At 43.3% G+C, this 18,624-nt stretch overlaps 1 protein-coding gene across 6 annotated transcripts in view; it reads right to left on the bottom strand.

Annotated features, from left to right (window-relative positions):
• Positions 1-6,923: 6,923 nt before the first annotated feature.
• Positions 6,924-18,624, bottom strand: part of PRDM1 (PR/SET domain 1) — a 56,329-nt gene continuing 44,628 nt past the window's right edge. For 3 of the 6 annotated variants that reach the window (XM_017830472.1, XM_017830496.1, XM_017830504.1), the window contains exons 4-6: positions 10,896-12,004; positions 10,463-10,591; positions 6,924-10,047 (exon numbers count right to left, since the gene is read on the bottom strand). In XM_017830472.1, coding sequence (XP_017685961.1) covers positions 9,472-10,047; positions 10,463-10,591; positions 10,896-12,004 — 1,814 coding nt within the window. In that variant the 3' untranslated portion in view covers positions 6,924-9,471. The remainder of the gene's footprint in view (positions 10,048-10,462; positions 10,592-10,895; positions 12,005-18,624) is intronic. The other 3 variants (XM_017830486.1, XM_017830509.1, XM_017830480.1) reach the window with 1 other exon arrangement.

The following is an 18,624-nucleotide window of genomic DNA, read 5'->3' as shown; positions in this document are numbered from 1 at the left end:
ACTGGTCTGACTGTTGAGCAGATATGGATCAATATCCCCCCTTCCTCCTCACCCCCCTTGCTCTTCACGTTTTCACTTAGGCTGAGGTGAAGAGGTTTCACTTTAATTTATGTCATTCCTGTATTGCCAAATGGCATGCCAGAGCAACCGAACCGGGCGTGATCTGACTCTCTGTTGTGTGCTCTCCCATGCAATCCCCTCGTGGGAAAATGCTGAGAGAAAATGGAAATTTAAGCTGTGCACCTAGTCACTGTGGTTTCTTGGGTTTTTTAATAGTGCTTCGTTTGTAAGGTCCTTGGGGCAGAGAGAGTTTGTGTTGAGTTCAGGGTAGTCATAACCTGTGAGGGTTTCTAAATATTACAATATTGTAGATAGTACTGTAAGCAACTTGTTCTCTCCACGAACAACAAAATACATGCTGTTACAGATCAGAGGAGCTCAAAACAAGGTACAAATATTAGTCCTACACCACAACTTGCACAAGTCTTGTACCTATTCTACAAATGAGTCGGGCCCTGTATGGGAAGGTCAACTGACTTGTTCCAGACCTCACTACTAGTTAGTGCAGGTACCAAAACCAGAACCCAGCCATCTTGGCTCCAGGGTCCTTGTCTTTACTGCAAAACTTAGCTCTGGCCTTGAGGTATTGAAGTTTCTAGGTTAAAAATAAAAAGTTTGTATTTAAATCTCTATTGTTAGATAAGTTTAATAATGGATACATTCCCCTGTGTAGATACTCATCACTGCTTTAGCCTTTATTTTTGATCTAAATAATTACACTGAAAATTAATTTTAAAAAAATAGTATGAATGGCATCAACTGATATTCCCAGACTTAAGTATCTCAAATCTGGGAGAAATGAGAACCTGTAGCTGAACTCTGTGCCTGGGTCCATCCCTGTATGTGTTTTTGGAGTCAGATTCACACGGGGTTGAGGTGTTCCTTTGTGGCTAATGGGTGCAGAGGGAGATGACTGGCAGGAGACCAGTAGCAAAGAACTGAGATTTAGCATTTTCATGTCTAACAAGACACTTGAAATGTTTTGCAGGGATATCTGCTGCTTCAGTAAATGAGTTTGATGGTCAGGGAGGGCCCTTGTTTTCTGGCCTCCTCAATTTGGATGAGTAGCTGAGATTTTGAAGGAAGTTGGAGAGCACTGTGCCTCTATTAAGGTCTGCACCCTTCACTTCTCAGCCCACCTCTCTGTCAGGTGCTCACTAGCACGATGAGGATAATCGTGCCCTAGACAGCAGAAAGGCCTGTGCTACATTGCCTCTGCTCCAGAGGAGCTTGAACCACTTGCACCTACAGCCATCTCCTGGGCTCCTTTTTGAGGTCAAGCAGGACAAGTGACAGTGCAGCAAACAACACAGTCATTCCTAAATGTTGTATCTGGAGAGTATTACAAACTCAAGCAGATATGAGGGAGGAAGGAAATCTGCACATCCTTCTTAGCTGCTATGTAGGTCATAACTTCATCTGAGTATTTTATGAACGAGGGTCCAAGTGATTTGTGGCATGTGGCACCCAAAAAGGATGAGAGGAACCAAGGTATCCCAGGGGAGCTGCACTGAACTCCTGAATGGCTCCAGATTTATGGGGCCATTTTCCTTCATATTTCAGCAGCAACTGCTGAGGCTGCTGTGGGGTCCCTCTCTGCAGGGAACAGGCTTTTCTCAAGGGTGATGTAATACAGGGCCATGGGGCTGGTGGTAACACAGGACCCCCAGGCTGAAGAAGCAAGGATGGAGGATGTGGGGCACCTCTCAGTCACAGCCCACGTGAGGACAGTGGGACAGTCAGTACGGACCTTGGTGTGTAGTCTAAAAGATAGGCATTTTTAGCAAACAGATGTAAAGATAAAAATGCTCATTTGGAAATCAACTGCATGACTGGGCACAGGGATTACTTTTGAGACCACAAGCCTCTGTAGCCAAACTAGAGCCATGCTTCCCAAGGGCCATAGGCATACCTGCCCTGCCCTTCCCTTGCTGCAAATGACCAAAATGGGCACAATTTTGGTCAGTGGCTTGCAGCCAGACTTGCTCAGGGCCAGCCAAGGGAGGGATGGAGATGGGCAAGCACTTCCTGAAGCTGCCCAGTTTGCAGTGACCAGGCTGGGCCCCCAGTGGTGTGGCATCAGTGCAAGAGGATGGATGTGGTGCAGGGTTTTAGGGAGGTGGGGATGTAGGAAAAGAATCCCAGCCCTGGGGTCCCAACCAGGACCTCTCAGGGTGGCACCAAGGTTGTGGCTTTCAAGGTAGTTTATTGCCCTTCTGATCGTGTTGTGAGGGTTTTGGCAGATTGGGATGCTCTGCTGAGAAAAAGCCTTATGGTTGTCACCTCTCTTGCTTCTCTGTGCTTAAAGCATATTTTCTCAGTTTGCAGTGTCAGGGGGCTGGTTGCACCGTAACGCAATTTGGATTCTGTGTTGATAAGGCAAGTGCAAACTGTCCCCACAGCTCTCGAGAGCAGAATCAAACTGAAACTTACCACTCAGAGTAGAAAGCACATAACACCCACAGCTACAGACATGCACAAATTGCTGCAATATAGGTTAGAAAAAGAGCCCCATTCTGCACCCTCTGGTCTCATTAAAAACACACACACACAGAATCTTCACTGAATGACTATAAGCACCAGCGCATGTTCCCTCCTAAACACCTAACTAACTTGTAACGGCTTATTAAAAAGGCAAATTTTCACTTTTTATGTATCCTTGCTCCCTTTTGCACCTGGTTGCAGTTTCTACAACATTTTTAACTTCTGTTTTTTTCACGACTGGTTGCGAGTCAAGTGAGACCTCTCCAGAACACCACCCAGCCTAGTTAACTTTGTCCCCATGTAGGGACATGGCTCCAGCTTGACCAGAAGAAACCAAACTTTCCCCTCTTAGTAAAGAATTTCTGCATGCGGCTGTGAGGCTGACAAGAAGAGCAGATCTTGTCTGTAAAGATGCACGGAACCTATCCTTTAAAAACAAAAGGCCATCTGACTACACAGGGTAGACTAAGGAAAGTGGCAGGGAAAAAATTGTCTCCTGTGGTTCACAGAGGGACAGTCCTCACACAGAAAGTTTTGCCATAGGAAAGCTGTAGGGAAGCTCTGTACTATAATATCCAAGAAATCATGTATGTAATTATGTCTGCCACACTCCCCTTCCTGCACAAAAGCTGCTCTCCACTTTGCTCATTGAAGCTAGGATTTACTGTGTAAATCTCAGCTGGTAAAGCCAGGAACACTGGGATCTCCCTAACCTGAAGACCAGTTATCACATTGTGATGCCCAAGTCCTCAGCACAGGTGAACTGGGGAAGAGGTTTTCAGCTTCTGATTTTGCTGTGCGTGGTTTCAATATTGCAGGAATCACTTCTCTTCCCAGTACAGTGTGGCCACACTGGGACAGGAATGCTGTAAGGAATCTCACTTAGTCCTTGGATAAGGAAATGATCAAGGACTTGCTTATTCACAATTAATGGAGAAAAAGAGCTGAAAGCCTTTATTAATCATTGCACAATAAGGAAGTCATACTGGTTTTGCTCCCTTCAATAAGGCTATTTGGTCACACCTACCTGAGTGGTTTGGCATTCCAACCATCCCTCTGCGTGCAGCTGGGGAGGAGGAAGGAAGGGCCACTGTGCCTGAATGTCACCAAGGTGCCTGGCTGCTAGCTCATGGGGCAGAGAGAGCTCTGAGTGACCATCTCCCTTTTCTGGAGGGCTGGGAATCTCTTTTCAGAGATGTCTACCCAATGCCCACACCAGTGGTGCCTGATCCCATGCTTCAGGCACAGGTGTCTGCCCCAAATCCCTGGTGTGAAAAAGGAGCAGAACTCTGTGCCAGTTGCAGAGGTCCCTGCCAGGGAGGGTCAGGTCCCAGGGGTGTGTGTCACCCGCCCAGTGACTGCAGCTCCTTGCCAGGGCTTCTGCTCCCTGGTTTACCTATTGTGACAGCCAGTCTGCTTGGCCCCCAGCTCCAGAAAGCAGTTTTTGGCTAAATCTGATGGCTGGCAGGTGCTTCTAAAGTGCTCCAGACGTTCAGGCTCCAGACTTTGTCTGGCACAGGGGGCTGCATTGCCCTGCTCTAGAAGAGGGTACTGAAGGTAATTTTATATTGAGTGGTGGGGCAACATTAGCATAGGATAAGACATTTCAGGAGCCCAGGCTGTGTCTCAGGGGCCTTTCCTAGGTGAACTTGTGCGGGCTGAAGTTTGCAAAACTGAATGGCCTGAGCCAGTAGAGCTTATGCTGCCTGGAGGTGGAAAAGCATCTCATCTTTCCTTGGCTAGGTTTTCCTGCATAGAGCACCATTTGACTCATGCCAAGTTGCAAGCTGTCACGGTGGAGGTAAGGAGACTTTGGCTTTGAAGCAGAAGGCAGTGTCTGCTTGTATGCATCTCCAAGCAGACATTTGACCCCTCTATCATGGGACAAGAATACCACTTTGCATCAGAAGTAGGTACCAAGGCAGCAGGGGCTTGGCAAGGCCAAGGCTTAGTAGCTCCTCTCCCCTTTGGCCACCACTGTGTATGGCTGGGAAAAGTTCCCCAGCCTCTTAAAAATGATCGAAAGTTCATGCAGGGTGTTGAAAACTCTCGAGCCTTCTGTCATTGATGACAGTGCAAAGGTGGTCTCGATCGGTGTGCCAATGTGCTCTTTACCAGCTCTTCCACGTGCTGCTCATGAGAACGGGAAGGGCAGCAGCCGTACTGGTTGCAGGATGGGCATGTTTTAGCATCTAATGAAAAATTAAATCCTTTTGGTTTTGGGAAGTGTCACATCTTTGACAAGAAGTCTTGTTTTTCTGCTATTCCAGCAGGCCTGGTCTGCACTGAAGTTGCCAAAATGTCAATCTGTGCCCTCCACTTCCCAGACTAAGCAGATGCCCTTTCTCTGCTGGTCTACTCCCACACCATGCAGAGGATGGAGACCTCTAGCTCAGTGCCAGGGTGGCTACTTTGGTGTTGTCAGTGAGTTTTCCTTAAGCCACCGTGTCAGCCAGTGTTTTGCAGATACCTGCCCCATGACAGGCACATTCCTTAGCTGTACAGCATCCACTCAGCTCCAGCTCATGCAGTAATTAGCCAAGTGTTTCCTGGCTGCCTTTAATTACAGCCACAACTATTTCCCTCAGTCAAACATAACACCTCTGAATGACAGCAAAGCTTTTGGGCCGCATCCCACACGCACGTGTTGAGACGCAGCCGTGCACTGGCAGCCACTGACTTGAACCCAAAGGGTCATACCCCCTCAGTGAGTCACGTTTTTCATTTTCGACCTCAAGGCCATAATTGCCCTCACTGGGAATTTGCGGTGTCTCTCCCAATACCCAACTGAGAGACACCAGGCTTTATAAACCAGCCAGAAGGACAAGATCCTCCTTACATCTGTGTTTTAGTCTGTCTCAGCTGTAATTCATCCTATCCTGTGGCAAAGCAGCTCAGCTGGCAAGGCCACATTGCCCAACATGCTTGATCCCCCAACATTTTCACACTGACGGCAGCAAGATGGGCTTCAATCCTGCCTGCCCACAGGCTGCCATGCCTCTGTTCTGGGGGCACATGGTCTCCCAGGACTGCATTTTGTAGCAGCACCCAAGTCAATGAGCTTTTCCCCCCCGCACCTTGCTAACGCTGTTGCGGTTCGCCGACCTGGTGGTGGTGGTGTTGCCGTGGCTGAAACCCGCTGTATTGCTGGTCGGAGCACACGCCTTCAGCAGCTTCCAAGCAGCTTGGGGGCTGCCAGAAACCAAGACAGCAGCTGCCGGGCTCGGCCTTGCGAGGCTGTGATCTATAACGTGCATTGTCTTTTTATGTAATGTGTTTTATTAAACATCTTCTAAAGCTTACAAGTGTCCCCAGGACATAACTCTCCAGTGCAACGTAATGCTTTGCCAAGTAATGAAGTATGATTTATGGCGGTAATGGTTATCCTATGTTTTTTTTTTAAAAATTATTACAGCAATAGCTCTGTTGAATATGGGAATATAACATGCTGCATTTGGCACGTTTATGACAATAGTGCTCTGGTTTTCTTAACTCCACAGTTCAGTGTTGGCAGTATTTCAAATTCTTGAGACAGATGTTTAAATGAATTTTTTTAAGAGGACAGTGAAATACTTTTAAAACATCATACGGTGCTGAGTGTCTCAATATGCGCAGGAACATTATTTCTTTAACATTCAGGTAGGGCAGGGCAGCACATGGCCTTTCTGGTTTAGATCTCTTAGTAAGTGATGGAAGTAGCAAATGTTGAATTAGCTTTCTGGGGCATCCTGGCCTGCTGTTACGTTTGGGCTGAGGTGGGGAAGGGGACAGACACTTGACCTTCTCCCGAATTTAGTATGTATTCACATCTCCTTCATGAGCACTTAACAACAGATCCACGTTTGTTTTGAATGCAGTTCCCACCATGCTGAGACAGGACTAAGTGGTCTCACACTGACATTTTGAGTGTGTCATTGTGGTCCCAGTGGTTAGGGTTTCAGGCCAGAAATGACAATCATTTGGAAAAATGTAAATGAGAACCCTGGTCACATATCTGCAAGGCAGATAGCATTCAAATATTTCCACTGAAACACTGAAAATTTTGGGGGTTTTTTTGGTTGTTTTTGTTGTTGTGGTTGTTTTTTGTTTGTTTGTTTGTTTTGTTGGGTTTTTTTTTACAGGTACTGCCTGAAACTGAGGAAAGAGTTGTAAAAAACGAAGGCATGGGTACTTGGCTCTGGCATTGCTGTCTACAACTTTCAATCAGGGAAAATCAGAACCCACAAAGGAAAAAGTCAGCATTGCTGGAGATACCATTGCCCTCGCCATAGCACACATTTGGGGCCAGGAGAGGATAGTGCCCCACATCTAGGCTATGCATCCACTCAGTGCAGAGAAATTGAAGACAAGGGAAGCATCAGTAAAGCAATGAACACTTATATTTAATTTACATTTGACAATTTGCACATAAATAATGATGTAAACCAATACGTAAACATATGATAGTTTGTTGTTCTAGCAAAGTAAAAAGCCTGTTAACTTTGGTCAGAGTCTTTCTCAAGAGAGACAAAAAAAAACCCCCAAAAACACTGTTGATTGTTGCTACATTCACATGTAAAACGTCTAAGGGAAGGGGGAAACAGTAAAGAGAAGTAACAATTCTTAAAGCTGATGCATATAAATTCTTGTAAAATTTGTGTCAAATACAAGAAAGCACTACAGGCAATAATAGGAAAAGTGTGTGTCCAGTGACAGAGTAGTGATACTTTGGTTTTTCCTACAATTAAGTACTATATTTATGAACTATTGCTACATTTAAAAGATGTCAGCCTCACAATTTGCAGAAGTGGAAATGTAATGAACTGTAGTCCTTCAAAAGCTGTGTTGAGAGACTTGTATTTCAGGATTGTTTGTTTTTCTAACAGAAGCCATTAAAATGAAGTTTGCTGAAAAAAAAAGAAAAAGATCACTGAACCTTGGATTGCAGAGGTGGACTATTTTAAATTTTGTAAGAATATAACCAGACAAAAAAAGATACATGGAGGGGAGTTGTGTAATAATGCTGCTTATATTTATGTGAGTTAAACTCTTCAAATCATTAATGGCAGGGTACAATGAGACGAGGGGCTTATGTCAACTAACTTCCCTCCTGCCCTTACTGTGATTTGTGACCACATCAAACATTGGTCATGTTTGGCTTCTTTCCAAGTTCTTTCAATTATGTTTTCTGGCTGTCTGTTGACTGACCACCAGCCTCCTTCCCCCCCAGTGCAGACTGCCGGGAGAGTAGGGAGCTGACAAGCCCTGTCCTGCAAACAGGGTCATTCCCATAGAATTCACTGGGATGCCAGTGTGGATGATGTCATTCATGTAAGGTGTTTGCAAGTTCCAGCTCCACCTGGACAACTGCACATGTGTACTTGCAAGTGATGAATGCCTTGGTACAATCTTCTGGTTTTGAGGTCACTGGTTATATGCAAAACTGGGTAACATTTGATTTTCACACTTAGATGAAAAATAAGTTTTATTACATGGTTTGGCTCACAACTTAAGTGGTATAAATATATATACATATACATATATAGTATAGTGGTATAAATATATCTATAAATATACATGTATTCTTTGCTACACCTCAAACATCACCATATCATCTTTGGGCTTAGCAAAACAAAAAGATAAAAGGACGTGCATTCTATCTTTCCCTGTGCACATTTTGGTTTCTTCTCTAAAGTAGCAAAGCATTTAGTTAAAACAGCATTGTCTGCACCACTGGACACAAGCACTGAGGTAATTGTTGTTCAACAACTTTGCAATGCCCTTTTCTTCTTTAATTAAATTAACCACAAAATGTACAAACACAAATACTGAGAAAAATCTGAGTCGTACAGGAAGGACGAAAAAAATTTATGTGCCAGGAAAGGACTTTGTTTCCCACTTTTACCCAGGCAAAGTGGGAGAGGAAAATACAAGTAAAACCGAACCCCTTCTTTCTCAGGGAATCTGACCATCTTTTTTTTTTATCCCTGGAAGGCTCTGGCCAAAAAAACAAAACAAAACAAAAAAACAGAAGAAAGAAATCTGCCAAAAACCTCATTTCAGGCAGAATATTAAGAATAATTGTTTCTTTGCTTTTAAACTGCTTTTGGAAATAAAAGAATGTGAGATTTTATTTTTGAAAAACCACGTTAAGCTCATGCATTCCTTTGGTCTTAAAGTTACATGACAATGTGTGGGGCTAGAGCTGTTTTCTAAAACCTGTGGTACTGTCCATGGCAGGTCAGTGCCACATCTGTTCGAGGTAGAGCTGCAGGTAGAAGAATCTTTCTCCTCTCCTCAGAGAGGCAGGAGAAACAGTTTCTTCCCTGCTTGCTACTACTCTGGGTTGTTGATTTGGTTATTTTTTTCCTTTTCTATTCCCAGTGGGGTGATTTGCACATAAAAGTACATAGCATTTTTTTCAAACATGATCTAGGATTCTGTATGTCACATGTCCAACTTTGGCAATATGAAAAACCGCATTTGTTTAAAAGACATTGGTACATAAAACACATTTACTGAAACCCCAATCTTAGGTTCTTAAAACAGATGTGCAGAAAAACATACCTACAAAGAATGGCCATAAAACAAAAATAAAAACATTTAAAGTAAAAATTACAATGAATTTTCCAGTCATTGTAAACATTTTCCTAATTATTGCTTTTAGAATGATTAATTGCATAATAAATTATGAAGTACTATCATTGAAAAAATAGTTATGGATAAATGATTGTCTTTTAGTAACTGGCGAGGCAATGCACAGTCCTTTGCCCCTTTTTATGCCCTGAGAAAACAGTAACTTTGGAGTTCCTTCTTTCAGCTGGAGAGCGTAGGGAAACTACTGTAAGCCAAGATTGCTTTGCAGCATTGAAACTACGTACAAGCAACTGCTACAGGCACCCTGACTTGCCAAGTCATAAATAAAAAAAATCACTTTGCCAAAAAGTCTTAAGGGTCCATTGGTTCAACTGTTTCTTGCTTGACCTTTACAGGTAACAGAGGTAGTGGATGACCGTGAGGCAACTTCATAATTGACAGATCTGATGACTCGTAAAGGTTGCATCCTGATGAGATAAGCCCATTTCCTAGGTTCCTCTGTAGAGATACTTTCAGATTAGCTCCTTCCATTTCCCTCCTGAGCAGGGTCAGTATATCCTTTTCCACGATCGATGTTAAGTCGATATTGTCCTCCACTTCTTCCAACTTGTCAGCATTGTCACTGATGTCGAACTTCTCGATCTCCTCATTGATTCGATTCAGGTCCTCCATGGAGAGGCCAGAGGCAGGAGCGACGGGGCAGTTGCCCTTCAGGTGGACCTGGAGGCTGCAGAGGTGAATGTAGCTCTTGTGGCAGTGGATGCATTTATGGGGGCGTTCCCGGGTGTGGAGACGCTTGTGCAGCTTCAGGTGCACAAACTGGGTGAATTTGGCTGGGCAGAGCTTGCACTGGTAAGGCTTCTCTCCAGAGTGGAGCCGCAGGTGGGTTTTGAGATTGCTGGTGCTGCTGAACCGCTTGTGACAAACCTAATGTGGGGGGTGGCAGAGAAACAGTGAATGAGTGGGAGGGGATTTTATGGTTTAAATCACAGACACCTAGGAGGAGACAGCAGGATGAAGCAGCAGCTTTTTATATCTTCACACTTTCTCATAAAGGGAAAAAAAAATCCCCACCTTTTTTAATTAAATAATGGTGAATGGCATTTTGAGTGTGGCTGATGGCAAAACTGTATCAGGCAGATGTTGCTCTAGCAGGCTACAAGCAATCATGCTCTCTCCTAGATGCTGCTGCACCAGGGCTGTGCATGGCTGTGGTGTGGACTCCAGCCCTGAGTAGCCAAGGGTTTGTCACTCAGCTCTCCCTGAACACCGTACGGGATGTGCACAAGCTCTGCCGTCCCTTCGGCCTCCAAGGGAAGTCGTCTCTGTGTGTGTTACATACCTGACACTCATGAGGTTTTTCTCCCGTGTGTACCAGATAGTGCTTCTGGAGGTGAGCCAACTGTGTGAAGCCTTTATTGCAAGTCTGGCATTTAAATGGTCTCTCTCCACTGTGTACTCTGAGGTGCACCTATGGAGAAACAAAGCAATTAATTTGCAGTTTCCAGTACTATAACAAAAGTACTTTCAGATGTTTCCTAGAGTCAGCAGAAGAGTCCCATTGCCAAAATACAATGTCATCTAGTTAATTGGGTGGTGTCAGCACTAAAACACACAACGATGATTTCTTGTGGGGAGTGGGGGATGCTGCATTAAGCCCAGAGAGATAAACAGCCAAGGAAGTAAGGGAGGCCTGTCTCCACTTTTCCTTGAAAACTACAAGGAGAAACCTGAGCCCTTCCCAGGAGACTCCTGTCTTATTCTCCACTGCCTACCTTCAGATTGGAGAGCTGGCCAAAGGTCTTGGAGCAAACATTGCATTCATACTTGATCTTCCCATTTTGCTTCTTAAGTGGGTATGGGAGAGTTTTGTAACCGGTCACATTCCTCTTACTTTTAATGAGATTCATGGCTTCTTCACCGCCGGTGGCAGCCAACACCACTGAGGTAGGTTTAGGTTGCATTATATGTTCCGAACTGGCTGCTGTACCAGCAGTGGGTGACCCACTGGTAGGGCTGCATGGCTTGTCCTTCATGCTGGCAGCAGCGCCTGTGATAGAGAAGGCACTGTTAGGTGCTGGTATGAGGAAGTCTCTTGGATGATCGGGCTGCAGCAATCGACGGCCTCCTTCACTCGGCAATGAACTGGGGAGTGTGGTGGGGTTCAGCATGTGGTGGGAAAGGCTACCTCCACTGAGCAGGTTGCCATAAAGAGGATACATCCTTGGGAAGAGATTGAAATTGTTGATGCCATTGATATTGTTCAAAGCACTCAAGTTATTACAGCTCATATTGAATGGAGGTAACAGGAATTTGGGGTAGTGGGGGTTATAGGATGGTAGAAAGGTAGGTGGGAGGTGGCCAGGGGGTGCATATCCAGGGTAAGACCCTAATCCTTCTGAGCCATATGATCCATTCAAGTAAGAGTATGGCTCTCTGTGCTCTTGGGAAGTAGGTGCCAGAGGTGAAACAGTGACCCCTGGACTGCTGTGAGGGCTTGAACTTTTTAAACTTTGGTCTGGGCTGCTCCTCCCAGAAGGACTTGGTGTAGTAGATGCCTGGATGGGTGAGTGAGTAATGTAGCTGGGTCTGTCCATCCCGTATGCTAAGGAAGCTTTCAGATAGTCTTCTGGAATGTGAGGTCGGATTGGGTAGACAACTCGAGGGAAGAAACACCTCTCTGGGCTATAGTTTTTACGCAAATCATCCAAGTCTTTTTCTGGAGTAACTGGTGAAATGTTGGTCTGGAAGAAGTCTTTTCCTTTTGGAGGATTGGATTCCATTTTCAGGATTTCTTTCACACTGTGCTCCTTCTTTGGGATGCTCTTCTGATAAAGCTCATCCTTATCAGCACTGTGCTGCTTTGGATTAATGTGGGTTTGTGCTGAAATACAAAGACAAGGTAATGATTACTTAGATATGTCACTGGTATTATCTCTTTTCAAAACACAATCTAACTCCTACAAGTTTAGTGGGAAGGAATGGCTACTCTCAAAGATGAGCAATCATTTAACTTGCCAAAAGACTAATTTTTTGTGTGAAGAAATGCCTGCTGGTATTAAGTGTTAATAAAAAGCATTGTTAATTTAAGGGATACCAGACAGTACATACAGATCTGGATGACGATGCATTTGCAGAGTGTTAGTCTCCACTCTGCAAACTGATTTCACCTTTCTTTCCCCTTAAATTTGACTAGCTTTGCTGTTGAATGTGTCTTTAAGCAGTATTTCTAATAAATGTGGTAACGAGCATTTGTTCATAATACAGGTTTAACAGAAGGACTTTGCAGAACACTCCCAGAAATGTTCCTCAGTAAAATAACAAGGCATGACAAATCAGCTTTTGCCAAACCGCAGCAGTCACTTCACCAGCCAGTTCAATTACTTACAGTACCAAAAAAACCATGGTTGGCTAGGATGAAAGCCTTCTTCAAAGCGAAGGTATTCTCCATCAGTAAACAGATCATTACTCATTAAATATACTGCTTAGGAACATCTACAACAAAGCAGACTATTTACTGCAGATTTCTGTGGCATTCAGTCTATGCAAAGCTCCTCTGCTTACAGCTGTACTTTATAAAAAAAATGCTGAAGCAAAGCAAAAGAAAGCAAGACTGGTTGGCTCCAGCTTAAGTTGAAATGTACTTTAGCAAAAAAAATAAGAAAAAAAAAGGAAAAAGAAATATATATTTAGAAGTAAATAGAAGCTAGCATCCATTCATCTCAGTTCAGCACATACTCCATTTATTTGAATTCAAAGACCTTGCTATCTGGACATATTACAATGTAGACAGTACACTGAAAGGCGTCTTCAGTAGAAAAAGAAGTCTGCTTTTATCTAAGTTGGTAATTAAAAAATCTTGATTACTTGTAAGGTATTTTATTATGGGGAAAAACTACAAAACTACATAATCATGCTTAGTTATGTGCACGGCTTTCCATCAGGAGTTACAAATCAACATTGGTATGTATGTGACTCAAAAATATTACAGTCCTTTAGACACTTTTCTCCTTCCATGACTGACTGCTCTTACTTCACTATCTGAGGTGAGAAACAGTTATTTCTGCAGGATCATCTGAACCCAGCAAGTAACATGTGAACAGGCAATGACCATACTGCTTTCAACATGGATTCTTTGCTTCACTATTCACTACCCTGAAGGAATCTATCATTTGGCAACATTACCCTATAAGGCAAAGAAACAGCCATTTATTAAACGTGTCCAACAGAACAGCTGCTTTCAAAGCATGCTTCTACTCACAGCAATCCACTTTACAGTAGCATCCTTTTTCAAATGGCATTTGCAAGCAAATTTAGTTTGAGATATATGAGCAGTTTGTGTATTTTCACAAATCGAATATTCAATTAAAATATTTAAGATAAAACTCAGAGGTGTTGTACAGCAAGCATATGCACACATAAATGCACAGATTACTTCTCTCAATGTTGAAAGTTTAATGCAGAGCTGTATAAAAAATTAAATAATAGCATATTATTTATGTTGTCTAGCTTTAAAAATCATCTACTTTCTTTGGTCATTTTGTCTGCACTTGTGGACTGGTAACTGATTTTCTCAAAGTCCACCAGATTTTGGGGCATAACACTGAGGTCTACTAGGTTCGAGAAGCTCCACAATGGCACTGGGAATATTATCTGTGTCTTCTTATCAGCTGCCTTTCACCACACCAGTGTCCAAGAGCAAACATTTCCAGTGACACTATCAGCATTGGGAAGTATCAAGACCGAGCAGTATTGAAAGCTGCATGGGGGGGGTGGGAAGTGGGACTTGTGAAGCCTCGCAGCAGGAAAAATAAATAAATACCACCTTATCAGGCCCATATCAGTTTCTCAGTGGGGTCTGTCAAGCAGGAAGTTCAAACTGACACTTTTTTCTTCTAAAGAAAAAAATCCAGGGGGAGGGGAAGAGGAAGGAGAAGTGCTGGTGCTGCTGGAAAAGCGATAGAGAAACTGGGGCCACTTCAGCTGGAGGAACAGCTCCTACTGTCACAAGGTTAAACACAAGGGTGGGGACATACGCGCCTTGCACACAGGAGCAAGCCCATGAGTGACAGAAAGGAAGCTCAAGCAGAGAGTGAAACTTTCTTTGTGCAACAAGCCCATGCTCCCACTTGACTCACTAAAGATAATTGCTCTTTCCTTCCTTTCTGAATTTTCCCAATAAAGCCTTCCTTCCTACTAATTTCCATGTGTAGACAGAAGTTGCGATATTTAAAGATTATTTTTTAAGTCTAATTGTGACGAGTCTCTTTAGTTTGAAAGCTATTTTCGGTCCATAAATCCCCTCTTGGCTTTTTCCCTTACTACCTGAGCACAAGGGACACTTGGGAATACCAGAGAGATCAACATAAACACATAAACATAAAAACACACATAAACAAGTGTGTCAGCACTGTGTAAAATAAGAGAAGGTAATGTTGTGGGCCAAGGAGAGGTTCCTAGGTTTTATGCTGAAGGTGGATTTAAACCAGGGCTGAAACTGATTGAGAGGTTTACAGTCTTTCTTGTTGCTCTTATAGGAGCCACACTTCAGAGACATATTTTTTATAAATGGATTTTTTTTAAAACTTGTGATCTTAGATTTAAGTTTTTACCAATCAGAATGTCTCCCTCTCGCTCTTGAAATGCATTTCTCCCCCCTGCCCCCATATACACACATACATATATACACACACACACTACACACTAAATATAGGCACATACTCTTCCAAGATCTGTCTAGTTTCTGCGGTCAGAGAGACACGGAAAAGAGATTCATGACAAAACAAGAACAGTGCAGCTGCATTTTTAAGTTACTGATCTGAGGGAAGAGGGGGAAAAAAGAAAGAAAAAAACCTCCAGACGTGCCTCTTGAGGAGCCTGATCCACTTCTGAGGTCAACAGATTATTTAGTTAGATCTGAGATTAGTGAGTGCGTGCAAGGAGAAAAAGGACAAAACTGCTGTTACTTTTAAGCATTAACAAAACTTGAGTGGAGGGGCTGCCTGAAGTCACTCCAATGTGGGTGTTCCAGCTACAGACTGCTGCAGAGCTGTAGGTTTTGCTCTCAGTTCTTGTGCTCTGAGCTGTAGCCTGAGAAAGATTTCATAAAAACAATGATCTGGTTTTTTCTAAAAACTTGAAAAACGGTTGTAGGCAGACAGTAATTTCAATAGTAATTTCAGGAGTGAGATGGTACTGAACACTTCGAGTGGTGAAGCTTAATTATGCCGATTCACATTTTCGATCTAAATTAAGCACTTCTTTTGCTAGTAGTAAGAGAACCTCGAAGTTGTGAAGCGGGCAAAACAAAGAGTGTTTGCACTCAAAATGAGAATGGAGACCAACATTCAGAAGTACATAATTTGATCATCTGTTTTCTGAATGTGTCCAAGGCAGGGTGGCATGCCTTTGAAAACTTTTTGCTCAGAGAAGGTCTTTAAGGGAGCCTTCAAATAATCCTCCATATTAAGTCCAACTTTAGTCCCCAAATTCTGGCTTTGTGAAGAAAACCTTTCATATCACTTAAAAATAATTTTTCCTGAGTCCTTTTGAACATTCCAGGAGGCATTTTTTTAAGCAAGTGCAGATGTTTCCTCTCAACCCAAACAGAAAAGCTTCAAAACCAGAAAGTGAAACTGCCCATAAACAAAAGGGAAAGCGAGTGGCAGGGCTGAGCTAACGGCCAGCATGTCAGGGCCAGCAGGAAGAAGAAAAGAATAAATTGCATTTAAGAAAAAAGTATTAAAAAATTAATCCTTATAGAAGCTGAAACATTTAAAATAATGCCTCATTAAACTTGTTAATGAAACAAAAAGATTGCCAAATATTTTGTAAATATGCAAATTTTCTTTCCCTGACTTGAACTTTTTTTTCTGAAGCTTGACCAAAAGATGTCACCTGCCTGCACTTGACTGAGGAGACAAACATGACAGAGCAGCAGGAAGTTGCATCATATGATTGCAATATATGAACATTATTATCAAATAGTCACGTCCCAAGTCAGTGCAATTGTTTGGATTTTGTTGCATTTTTGTTGGGGGGTTTTTGTTGTGTTTTTTTTAACTGTTACCCTCTCCACCGTCCACCCCAAAACAGTCCTCCCATGATGAGGTAAGAATGAAATGCTAAACTATGTGGGAACCTGGAGGTAAATTTCCTCAGTCTGTTTGCTAAATAGTCCAAATATAAAATATCACAGACTAAAAGACAATCTGAAGGAGCAGTTGAATGAAGTTTAGGCCCATTTAACAAATTACCAAAAATTTTTTTTTTTGCCAGCAGAATATGGAAATCTTGTGCCCCCATACTTAAAACTATTTCCTGGACAACGGCACCATCTGAAGGTGACATCTTAAATCCTGACAGAAAACATTGGGGGCCTCAAAACAGGCAAGAAAGGGAAGGGGATTGATTAAAATGAGACTGAATTTCTACCGCTGGGATAATGTGGAGTCTTTCCTCTACCACTGTTGTGCAACTGCTTGCAGGCACTTCAACATCCACTCGAAGTTACGTAGCTCCACTTGGAGCTAATCATGGCTGTGAAGGTAGGTGTGTGCTCCAGCGTCTGAAGGACTGGGTCAAAGGCCCCAATTCAAGAAAACACAGAGGACAGGGTTAAACCCACAACTAAGTACATGCCTAATTGCTGTCTTGAATCTGGATGCTTTCCTTCTACAGGGCACAAATGAACTAACGCTGGGGAAGTTACCTTTAATTTGAAAGTTTGCTGTTACAGAGGCAAGTAGATGTAATATGTGGATGTGTAAATATATTTATGCTCTAAAGTGGTAGTTCTCTCATTTTTGAGGCCACTAATTACAGGAAATAAAGCCAGAGAAATTCCCTGATACATTTTTCCCCAGAGGCCCATCCTGCTCTGGTGCTTAAAGAGGAACTGAGATGCTGAACTCCAAGATCATGATCCTCAAACCCCTGAGGCACTTAAAGCAGCTGCCTGTATTTTACGTTGGTAAGACTGGAAGGTCTCTGTAGGTGTGTGTCCAAGGTGGCCTCGCCTGTCCTGGGCAGGGCAGCCAACCAAGGTACGGACGGCTCTTCCAAAGCCTCCTGCAGGCACCAGTGTGCTCTGCACACCCTAGACAGGGCAGAGGGATAGATCTGAGTGCAACACAACACAGCCACTGGCTGCCTCATGTTTGCATCAGTGCATGTCCTGTGGGAGGAGGCCCTGACTTCAGCCTGCTGTGGGACCTGGATCCCAACTTCCCCTCCCTCTTCCTCAGAGGGTGCCAAAACCAGCAGCCAGGAGCTGGGAGGGGCAGAGATGCTCGCCTGCTCCTTTGAGAGAAGCCATGCCACTTTAAACACCAAATTACTAGCAATCCTTTTATCTGGAGAGGACTTTCTTGACTTCCTAGCAGGTGCTGGTGTGGGGGTCTCCTCAAGCAAGACTGTGTTAAGATTGTTCTGGTGGGCCAAAGCCCCACATCTGCAGCAGGTGCAACGTGCTAATGATCTGGGGACAAGCCCTCTGCACTTTACTCATAGTACCTTGGTCACGCTTTGTGATAGAGAGAGAGGCTGTAGAGGCAGCACAATGCTCACTAATTTAAATTTAACTGGCCTGGGAAGGAAGAGGCAGAAGAAAACTAAGTGCTGGCATTCACTTTAAACTCATCTAGTTCCAATATTAATGCTGGAAAAACCACCCTTGCTTGCACTGTTGCTACAGGGCCTTCTGCAAATAAGCATCTTTGTGAAACTTCTAGACTTTTTCTGTACTTTTCAAAAAAGGGCACCAAAACTTTAGAAAACCTCAATCTTTATGGTACCTGGAGGGGTTTTGGCCCAAATGCAGGCTTTAGGCCTGAATATGTCTATCATAAAAATGAGGGGGAAAATAAAAAAAAGTGAAAGCTTTTTCTTATTTTGCTGAACTGCTATTTTCTTTAGGCAAAGGAGGCTAACATAAAATTTTGAAATGGTTTAAATGTAGTTATCTTAAAAGAGAAGAATGGTTATTTCAATTTCAGCACCTGGAAATACTGCAAACGTTAAGGCTGAACTACACAATTGTGGCTCATGATCCCATTTCTTTAAATCCACATATTGAGCCTACTTTTACTAAAATGGGTTACTCTGCTGTGTCCAGACACACCACATTTTGACCACATTTGAGTAAGAGTAACTGGACACAGTAAGAAACACTTTAACACTTTATGAATATATTCCTTGCTAGTTCTGCAATGAAACCTAAGGTGCCAGCAGACGCAGGAAACCGATCCCACATTTGTGCATCCTCCTAGCTAGATCTTTGCAAATTCCTCATTCACAGGAACTCTAAATGCTGTTGTCTCATCCCACCTGCAGGTCCCACTGAAAAGCCAACAGTTCATCGTATCAGGAAATAAAACTGCCCAGAGAGTGGTGAAATGACATATGTGCAAAGATTAGAGAATCACTGAGTCAGTTTTTGAATAGAGAATATAGCTGCATAGGACATTCCCTCCCTCTCTTCCGCCTGCCATTAAAAGACAATAA

Source organism: Lepidothrix coronata, unplaced genomic scaffold (genome assembly GCF_001604755.1).
Source record: "Lepidothrix coronata isolate B3197 unplaced genomic scaffold, Lepidothrix_coronata-1.0 Scaffold5, whole genome shotgun sequence".
Taxonomy (NCBI): Eukaryota; Metazoa; Chordata; class Aves; order Passeriformes; family Pipridae; genus Lepidothrix; species Lepidothrix coronata.
The sequence above is the reverse complement of the archived record's forward strand: the minus strand, read 5'-3'. Positions and strand labels throughout refer to the sequence as shown.